Source organism: Cetorhinus maximus, chromosome 1 (genome assembly GCF_964194155.1).
Source record: "Cetorhinus maximus chromosome 1, sCetMax3.hap1.1, whole genome shotgun sequence".
Lineage (NCBI taxonomy): Eukaryota > Metazoa > Chordata > Chondrichthyes > Lamniformes > Cetorhinidae > Cetorhinus > Cetorhinus maximus.
In genome coordinates, this window is record NC_135879.1 from 198,403,765 (window position 1) to 198,414,468 (window position 10,704).

The 10,704-nt window shown below is 44.5% G+C and overlaps 1 protein-coding gene and 1 long non-coding RNA gene across 4 annotated transcripts in view; one reads left to right on the forward strand and one right to left on the reverse strand.

The window, feature by feature from the left end:
• Positions 1 to 814, reverse strand: part of LOC144686420 (uncharacterized) — a 103,858-nt gene extending 103,044 nt beyond the window's left edge. Inside the window, exon 1 of the long non-coding RNA XR_013577927.1 lies at positions 701 to 814. This is a non-coding gene — a long non-coding RNA (uncharacterized LOC144686420). The remainder of the gene's footprint in view (positions 1 to 700) is intronic.
• The window catches only part of galt (galactose-1-phosphate uridylyltransferase), a 78,574-nt gene extending 72,778 nt beyond the window's left edge, over positions 1 to 5,796 (forward strand). For all 3 annotated transcript variants that reach the window (XM_078551551.1, XM_078551559.1, XM_078551568.1), the window contains one exon: positions 5,602 to 5,796. In XM_078551551.1, coding sequence (XP_078407677.1) covers positions 5,602 to 5,670 — 69 coding nt within the window. In that variant the 3' untranslated portion in view covers positions 5,671 to 5,796. The remainder of the gene's footprint in view (positions 1 to 5,601) is intronic.
• Positions 5,797 to 10,704: the final 4,908 nt, after the last annotated feature.

The window sequence follows — 10,704 nt, forward strand, 5'->3', positions numbered from 1 at the left end:
ACCTATTGACCACCTTAAATATTCAATCCCTCCATTACTGGTGCATAGAAGCAATGGTGTGTACAATGTACAAGATGTACTGCAGTAACTCACCAAGATGACACCTTCCAAGCCCACGACTTCTACCACCTAGAAGGACAAGGGCAGCAGATGCATGGGAACACCACCACCTGCACGGTCCCCTCTAAGCCACACACCATCCTGACTATATCACCGTTCCTTCACTGTCACTGGGTCAAAATCCTGGAATTCCCTCCCTAACAGTACTGTGGGTGTACTTACACCACATGTACTGCAGCGGTTCAAGAAGGCAGCTCAGCATCCTCATAGACGTCTAGAGTACAGAAGGAGGCCATTCTGCCCATCATGTCAACAAAGATCCCATTTTTCACACTTGGCCCATAGCCCTGGAGGCTATGGCAATGCAAATGAATATCTAAATACTTCTTAAATGTTACAAGAGTTTCTGACTCAACCACCCTTTCAGGCATTGAGTTGTAGACTCCAACCATCCTCTGGGTAAAAAAATTTCTCCTCAACCCCCCTCTTATTCTTCTACCTCTTACCTTAAATCTATGCCCCCTGGTTATTGACCCCTCTACTAATGGAAAAAGTGCCTTCCTATACACCCTTTTTATGCCCCTCATAAACTTATACACTTCTATCAGGTCCTCTCTCAACATTAATAAAAACAAAAAACTACTGCGGATGCTGGAAATCCAAAACAAAAACAGAATTACCTGGAAAAACTCAGCAGGTCTGGCAGCATCGGCGGAGAAGAAAAGAGTTGACGTTTCGAGTCCTCATGACCCTTCAGCAGAACTGAGTATAGTTAGGAGAGGGGTGAAATTTAAGGGTGGGGGGGGTGGGGGGAGGGAGAGAAGCTGGGGGGGTGTGGGGTGGTTGTAAGGACAAGCAAGCAGTGATAGGAGCAGATAATCAAAAGATGTCACAGACAAAAGGAACAAAGAGGTGTTGAAGCTGGTGATATTATCTAAGAAAATGTGCTAATTAAGAATGGATCGCAGGACACTCAAGGTATAGCTCTAGTGGGTTGGGGTGGAAAGACTGACAAAGTATTACAGTTGTAGATTTAAAAATAATGGAAATAGGTGGGAAAAGAAAAATCGATATAAATTATTGAAAAAAACAAACAAAAGAGAGGGGGAAGAAACGGGGTGGGGATGGGTGGAGGGAGTTTAAGATCTAAAGTTATTGAATTCAATATTCAGCCCGAAAGGCTGTAAAGTGCCCAGTCGGAAGATGAGGTGCTGTTCCTCCAGTTTGCGTTGGGCTTCACTGGAACAATGCAGCAAGCCAAGGTCAAACATGTGGGCAACAGAGCAGGGTGGAGTGTTAAAATGGCAAGCGACAGAGAGGTTTGGGTCTTTCTTGTGGACGGATCGCAGGTGTTCTGCAAAGCGGTCGCCCAGTTTGCGTTTGGTCTCTCCAATGTAGAGGAGACCGCATTGGGAGCAACGAATGCAGTAGACTAAGTTAGGGGAAATGCAAGTGAGATGCTGCTTCACTTGAAAGGAGTGTTTGGGCCCTTGGACGGTGAGGAGAGAGGAAGTGAAGGGGCAGGTGTTGCATCTTCTGCGTGGGCATGGGGAGGTGCCATAGGTGGGGGTTGAGGAGTAGGGGGTGATGGAGGAGTGGACCAGGGTGTCTCGGAGGGAACGATCCCTGCGGAATGCCGCTGGGGGGGTGAATGGAAGATGTGTTTGGTGGTGGCATCATGCTGGAGTTGGCAGAAATGGCGGAGGATGAACTCCAGCATAACCCAACCTTATCCTTTTTCATAGCTATCCTAAATGTAACTGAGTTATGGTCACTATCTCCAAAATGCTCCCCTACTGATACGCCTTCCACCTGCCCGGGCTCATTTCCGAATATTAGGTCCAGATCTACCCTCTCCCTTGTTGGGCTTTCTATGTACTGGCTAAAAAGGTTTTCCTGGATGTAACTTAAGAATTTTGCTCCCTCTCTATCTTGCACACAAAAACTATCCAAGTTAATATTTGGGTAGTTAAAATCCCCTACTATTACTGCCCTATTATTCTTACACTTCTCTGAAATTTGATTACATATTTGATCCTCCCCTGACTGTTTGGGGGTCTATAGCACGCACCCAACAGCATGTTTGCCTCTTTTACTTCTACCCATATGGCTTCATTTTGATGATCCTTCCAAGATATCAGCCCTCCTCACTGCTATAATTGATTCCTTGATCAATATTGCAAGCCTCCCTTTCTCTTCTATCCCCCTCTCTATGTCGTCTGAATAACCTATAAACAGGAATGTTGAGCTGCCAATCCTGCCCTTTTAACCAAGTCTCGGTCATAGCTATGATATAATACTCCCACGTGCCTATCTGTGCTCTCAGCTCATCTATCTTATTCCTCAGGCTACTTGCATTAACATATATTCCGTTTAGCCTTGCTAAACTCGCTTCCTTCTTTTCTAGCCTATATTCCCTCTGCCTTCCAGACTCACTTACTAGCGTTTTAACTTCTAATTCCTTCTCAGTTTCTCTCCCCTTTGAACTACTTTTCAGCATCCGATCCCCCTGCCAATTTAGTTTAGATCTGCTGCAGCATTGGCAAACCTCCCCGCAGGGATGTTGGTCCTGTTCCTGTTCAGATGTAACTTTTCTAACTTGTACAGATCCCACCTCCCCCAGAAACGGTCCCAATGCCCCAGGAATCTAAAGCCCTCCCTCCTGCACCATCTCTCCAGCAACGCATTCATCTGCTCTATCCTTATGTTCCTATATTCACTACTGCGTGGCACCTGGAGTAATCCGGAGATTACTACCTTTCAAGTCCTGCTTTTCAAATTTCCTACCTAACTCCCTCAAGTCTGCTTGCAGGACCTCATTTCTCTTTCTTCCTATATCATTGGTCCCAACATGGACCACGACCTCTGGCTGTTCACTCTCCCCCTTCAAGTCCTGCAGCCATTCCATAACATCCTTGACCCTGGCACCTGGGAGGCAACATATTATCCTGGAGTCAGGTCTAAGGCAGCAGAAGCGCCTGTCTACTCCCCTCACTAACAAATCCCCTTCCACACTTCTTCCTCCTGCCCTGAGCAGCTGGACCACCCACAGTGCCATGGCCTTTACTCTGGTTGGCTTCCATGGAGGGAACCGTCACTCTCACCGTTTTCCAAGGCCGAAAAATGGTTTGCGAGCAAGATGCACTCGGGGGATTCCCTCACTACCTGCCTGGTCCCTTTCTTCTGTCTGGTGGTCACCCATTCCCTCTCTGCTTGCACTTCCTTAAGCTGTGGGGTGACCACACCTGAAATGTGCTATCCACGAACCTCTCAGCCTTGTGAATGCACTGAAGTGCCCCCAGCTGCCGCTCAAGCTCCAAGACCCGGAGCTTGAGTTGCTCCAGTCGGAGGGACCTCCTGCACACATGGTCATCCAGACCGGCAGGAGTGTCTAGGATTTCCCACATAGCGTGGGATGTGCAAATCACAGGACTGAGCTCCCCAGACATATCTTAACTAAATAGAATATGGACTCTTGCTTTTATTTTACCCTTACTCCTACTTGTGTATAGACTAGATGCTAGATCCTTTAGTTGGACTAGATCCTCTAGTTGCTGCTGACTGTCTGTCCCAGGGTCCTCCTCTCGCACTCTCCTCTAGATGCTGCTGACTGCCTGTCCCAGGGTCCCACTCTCCACTGACTTGAAAATACATTATTCTCCTTCATCACTGGGTCAAAATGCCAGAACTCCCTACCTAACAATACTGCAGGGATACCTACACCATGTGACTGCAGCACTTCAAGAAAGTGGCTCATCAGCACAGGAGGGCAAGAAATTTTGGCCTTCCTAGGAAACTCCGTATCCCATAAATGAATTTTTAAAAAAGTTTAAAATTAGAGTAGGTAAAATTGATATAAATTAGATGAGGATCGTAGACAAATTAAAAGGGCTCAAAGCCAGTATAATCCAGGGGTGGTATTTATCCCTGAGTGCTGAGAAGAATGAGGGAGGAGATTTTGTGTGGCACTCATGAAGGAGTTAATTAGACACTAGGAAAGTACCAGTAGATTGGAAACATAGGGAAGAATTTCCCCCCCGCAGGAGTGGCATGGCCAGGCGCACCTCCGATCGGCACCCCCGATTGGGGGCGCGTCGCCATTTTATGTGGCCGGGCCAATTAAGGCCCACCCTGCGTGATGTCCGCCAGGAAGTGCTATGCGCTCCATGTGCGGGGGTGGGGGGGGGGGGGGGGGGGTGCGAATTCCCTCAGCCGTGAGTGCGTTCAGGGAGATCGGCGCCAAATTCAAAAACGGTAAAGGTGCACAAACAAAATTTCCCTGACATGTCCCCTCCTGTGACACTGTCACATGAGTTAGGACATGTCCATCACTTTAAATCAAACATTTATTAAATTTTTTAAAACCCTCATGAAACCTCATCCCGCCCGTGGATGAGGTTTCATGCTTTTTCTGAAGCTCGCCAGGGCTCCCGGCTTGCCCGCCAACCCTAAGGTTGGATGGAAAGGTCCATTAATTATGTCAATTACTTTTTAAATGGCCTCAATAGGCCGTTGACAGGTTGGTGGGTGCACAGCTGATTTGGCTGCGCCCCCACCGACCTGAAAATTGAAATGAGGCGGGGTGACGTCGGGAGTTCCGCCTAACATCATCCCGCGTCATTTTACGCGTCACCGAGCGGGCCCCACCCTCCCGCTCACCGACCTAAAGATCCTAGCCATAGACATGGGCAACCACAGACCCATTAACCCTATGTCAATGCCATGTAAAATAATGAAATTGATTGTCGGGAGTAAACAGGGATTTGGAAGAGGAAGATTCTACCTGATCTATTTCCTTGCCTTCTGCAATGCTACAGGTAAGAAGCCAGACAGCATATTGCACCCCGACTTCCAAAGCGCATTTGACAACATTCTAAACAACAGTTTGTTGGTTAAACTTAAATCAGTGGACAGTCAGGGATGTCAATAATGAGTTGACTGAGGGGGTGAAAGCTAAAAATTCTTGTTACAGGAGTTGTAATAAGAAGGGGAAAAGTAAAGTGGTAAACCCAAAGGTCAGTTCTGGGTCCACTCCTGTTTCTAATTTTCATCAGCGACTTGGACTCAAACTGTGCAAAGCGATTATAGATAGTACCAAACTAGGAAGGGTAACTAGTGGAATCAGTGGAGGCAGCTTAGAAATTACACAATTGTGTGTGATGCTGCTCTCCATTTTCATTGCTCCAGTTAGGAAACTTTAAAGCAGATACTGTAATAATGCAGCAAACACTACATGCAGTCTCTAGCTTCTGCTATACATCCTGACCTGTGTAGTACGTATCTCATCCACATGGAGACACCTGGATAGATGAAAGGCTGAGCAGATCAACCATAGATTTGAAATGTTACCACATTAGACTCACAAGTTACTTGGCTGAGCATAATCTACACCTGACAGGTGTTACTGGAGCAGGTGGTAGAAAGACTTTGCAGCAGTATTATGTTCATAATCTCCTGTCAGTCCCTAAATTGCACTTTGAACTGACACAATAGATTAATTAATTATTACTTGCTGTGACTAAATCATCCTTTAACCTGCAGGCTGCTGAACGTTTGAGGAATCTACCAGAAGTTCACTACAAGCTGAAGCAGAATCAGCCAGAAAAATGAACAAATTGAAATAAACTGTAACAGGCATGCATCATAATTTTTTGCTTCTATTGATGAGTTTCTAAAGTGTCTTACATTTTTAGAGATGCTTTTTTAAGTATCATACAATTAAGAACCTTTAATGTCTACTCTAATCTTACTGGTGTAATCTATTTTCCATTAAACTCTGTTCTAAAAGATGCTCATCTCCCTTTAATCACAGTTCAGTCCTGGACAAAAAGGGTCCTGTGTGGCCCTGTATCTGTACATTCCCCTTAGCATGCTTATTGATAACTAGGGGATCTATACTTGAAACTCGGAAAGGGACGTTACCATAAAAACACAAGAAATAGAGGGAATAGCAGACCATATAACCTCAGCTCCGCCATTCAATACGATCATGGTTGATCATCTGCCTTAACTCCTTTTTCCCACCTGCTCCCCATATCCCTTGGTTCCTGGAGAAACCAAAAATCTCTCTATCTCAGCCTTAATATTCAACGATGTAGCATCCACAGCACTCTGGCTAGAGAATTCCAAAGCTTCACAACCTTTTGAGTGAAGAAATTTCTCCTCATTTCAGTCCTACATGGTTCACCCTTATCCTGAGACTGTACTTCCGTGTTAAAGATACCCCAACCAGGGGAAACAACCTCTCAATGTCTATCCTATGAAGCCCCCCAAGAATCCTGTATGTTTCAATGACCTTTTATTCTTCTAAACTCCAGAGAGCATAGGCATAATTTATTCAGCTTCTTTAAGGAGACAGTGTAGAACTTCAAAAGGATATTGACAAGTTGGTGGATACGTGACAGATGCAGTTAATTGTGGAGAAATTGAGTTGATACATTTTGGGAGGAAGATCATGGAGAGAGATTATAAAATAAAGAATACAACTCTAAAAGGGGTGCAGGAGGAGAGGGACCTGGGCTATATATGCATAAGTCATTAAAGGTAGCAGGACAGGTCGAGAGAGCAGTTAATAAAGCATATAGGATCCTAGGCTTTATTACTAGAGGCATTGAGTTCAAGAGCAAGGAGGTTATGTTGAGATTGTATAAGACACTCTTTAGACCTTAGCTGGAGTACTACGTACAGTTCTGGACACTGCATTCTATAAAGGATGTGATGGCATTGGAGAGAGTGCAAAAGAGATTTACAGAATGATTCCAGGGATAAGAAACTTCAGTTATGAAGATAGATTGGAGAAGTCGGGACTCTTTTCCTTGGAGAAAAGGCAGACAGACGTCTCAGGGAGCTGCAGAGCTGCAAATGATGAAATAAAGCACAAAAAAGCTGCAAAAAGCGTTCGTGCAGCACAATCAAGCACCTGGAAGCATACCTTATTAAAAATGCTGTCCTCAGATATTTCTTTTTATTTCATTTCCTAACAGAGACTTCATCCCGTCCTTGGATGAGGTTTCATTAAAAATGGAAAGTCTGTCTGGTCGAATCGTCCGTTGGCCAACCATAAGTTTGGACGGGCCACGAAAAATCGCTGACAATTGCACCATTAATGGGCTTAATTTTCCGCTTAATTCTCTCGAAATATTGCGCGATGACATCGGGATGCTCTTCAGATTTTACGCTCGTTCAGGTTGGGCATGCGCTTGCCCACAGAACGTAATGTTCTGCCCCAGGTGGGGGCTAACCAAAGCCCTGTACAATTGTAGCAGTACTTCCTTTTTCTTGTACTCCAATTCCCTTACAATAAAGGCCAACATGACTTTTGCCTCACTAATTGCTTTCTGTACCTGTATGTTATTTTCGGCGTTCCTTGAATGAGTGCACCCAAGCCACTCTGAACATCAACATTTACAAGTTTCATGTCTTTTAAGAAATATTCTGTTTTTCTATTTTTCCTACCAAAGCGAATAACCTCACACTTCCCCAAATTATACTCCCATCTGCCACATTGCTGCCCACTCACTTGTCTTCCTGCAGCCTCTGTGTCACCCTCACAGCTTGCATTCCCACCAAGCTTTGTAGTGTGAGCAATGATTTGCTAGAGGGAAATTAATTTCAGAGCATTTCTTTAGGTGCAATTGAATAAAAACAATCTGCAAATACTAGAAATCTGAAATAAGAACCCAGTTAAGGAACTAAAACAGCGAAGGAGGCAATGGGGAGAACGACCGGTAAAAGATAGGAATTGGGAGAACCTGCCACTGTCAGCTTGGGAGTGGGATGAGTTTTGTAGACCGTGAAAAAAAAAATTAAAGCTAGAAAGGTGAAAAACAGCTGAATGTTATACAAAAACAATGAAAAATGGTGTGAAAAAGAATGTATAAATAGTTGAGCAAGGTGATGAAAAGGCAAGAAGTAGAAAGTGAATGATGAAACATGCTGGAGGGGGGATGTTAAGATTGTTGAGGTTTCAAATTGCTGAATACTACGGCCCCTGATCTACAAAGGTCAGATGTACCTGCTAGGCACCCGTGCCATTGACTTTCTCGGACCAGGGCAGGTTCTTTAATTCTCCCGGGCAACTAGGAATGCACTTAAGTGCCCAGTAAGCTGCATAATTTGGAGTTCTGGGGAGAGTAGAGGTGTCCATGTTTAGTGTAGATGCTAGTCTTTTTCACCCCTCCACACAACCTTCCTTGGATCAACTTTACAGTACTTACTACAGTTCTCTTGGTAAAGGGACTGACTGAATTTTAAAAATATAACACCTCTTTGGGGGTCATGGCTCAATTCCTGCCTAACCAGCAGGTGGACACTGCCTCGTCTCCTATTAGTGAGGTATGCACAAGTTCTGACCAGGTATATTTCTGCCCACCTTGCACTGAGTCTAACCGAAGGCTTGGGAACTCAGTTTGGAGTCTGTGGCCCTGCACTTTCCCCTTAAAAAATGGCTATTCAGGCAGAAGGTACAGTCTTATTTTTCAGCTATTACAGATTCGATGCTGTACAGACCCCTTATGATTTAGTCATTTTGAATTGAAATAATGAGACACAAAAAAGTTACGATTACTCTTTGTAGACTGAAAGAAGTCTGGCAAAGCGATTATCCAATCTGCACTGGATCTCCTGGTGTAAAGGGGATCGTATCATGAGCAGTAAAGACAGTATACTAGATTAGAAGATTTACATGTAAATTGTTGACTAGTGGAAGAAATGCTTGGATTCTTGGATGTTAGCCAAGGAAAAGGTAAGGTGACAACAGTTTTGGGTGTAGAGAAAAGTTCTAATGGCAAGGGCATCTGAAAGTCAGGGCGATGGAAGAATAAATAAGGATATTCCAGGCAAAATAGTCTCTGGAAAGCAGAGGCAAAATCTGCTTGGTGAAGGGATCATGCAGTTGACGTGGAGAATGCAAGGTGAAAAAAAGGGTGTAGTCGTGGAAAATGAGACAGATATGTCAAAGCCCTCATGACTACAGATGAATGATAATTTAGTCGAGGTTACAGAAGGCCATTTGAGAAGCTCAAGTGGAGAAAGCGGATCATCAGAAGAGGTATAATTAGATACTCTGAAACTGGAGGCAGGATTTTTAGGTGGGCGTGCGGGCACGATCAGCAGCCCCGGTAGTGGCCAGGGAACAGACTGCCGACCCCGATCGGCTCCTGACCGCGATTTCATGCTGGCTGGCCAATTAACGGCAAGCCAATGTGAAGAGCGTGCTGAAATGATAATCGCTGCCTGGGTTGGGGGCGCAGGAGGATAGCGTGCACTGAAGTCAGCATGGATGCGGGGGAGCGCTCACAGGAAGCTCCCCGAAGGCAGAGAGCTGCCTCAGGGAGCTGAAGACTTCAAATATATCAAATAAAGATTTTTAAATCAGAAAAATATGTCCACGCGACACAAGCAGTCACTTGAGCATAGACATTATAAAAATTCTGTGCATAGGTTTTTATTTTAATTTTATTTAATAACAGAAGCCTCATCCTGCCCTTGGATGAGGTTTCCTGAAAAACGCAAAGGCCGCTTGGCCGATTTGCCTGCCCACCAACCATAATGTTGGATGGGCAGCGAAAAATCCCAGTTAATTGCACCGTTAATGGGCTTAATAGCTCTCTTAATTGTTGGAGGGCACACTTCCGAGTTTAGCGTGTACCCCCGACTGAAATAGCGCGCGACTGCGCGATAATGGCACGTCCTAGCCTGCTCAGTGAAAAATTCTGGCCTGGGAGAAAGAAACGAGCTTATAGTAAATGACTGTCAAAAGCCCATTTCCAGAAATGGTGAAGCGTAAGTTCAGAAAAGGAAGTAAAGAGTCAGAGATCTAAAGATGAGGTGTGAGTTGAAATGGGAACCTTGGGTGATTTTTCAATTTGGATTAAGCACAGGAAGCAGCACCAACATAGTCATCAAATGTAATAGGGGAAGAGGTCATTTCAGGGCCTGGGAAAATTGGAACAGTGTTCTACATATCCTACAAAAAAGACAGAAATAACTGGACCCCATGTGGATTCCCATAGCAATACCTTTTATCTGATAGAAGTGAGTAGGGTTACAGAATATTAGAGGCCCTATCTGGAAAAGGAAAGTGTTTGACCTTCATGGCATAACTCTCTAGGAAGAATTTTGATCAATTATTTTTTTTGGATTTGAATCTGTTATTGACAATCTATCTAGCAAAGCATTCACATTTAATAATTATGTACTACAGATTAATAATTAGAGACTATTTTGGTATCTATATGGTTAAATCTGTGATTGTATGCTCTGAGTTGGAGAGTTACATTTGACGGGACTGAGTTAAGAGATTAAGATAACATTGTAGCCCCCACTGGGAATATTAAGTTAGCCCTTGCATGTTTTCCAGGCTTTGGTTATTAATACACTTCATAGTTGACACTTGAGCATGAGGAATACCCACTCTGGAAATATTCAGGAATCCTGCTAGTACTCAGTGAAAAACATGCAAGCATACCCCAGTGTTTTCAGCAGAGGAGAGAAGAATAATGTGTATGACTTTGATCACAGAGTGCAGAAGAGGCCCTTCGTCCCATCGAGTCTGCACCGACACATGAGAAACACCTGATCTCATTTACCAGCACTTGGCCCATAGCCTTGAATGTTATGATGTGCAAAGTGCTCATCCAGGTA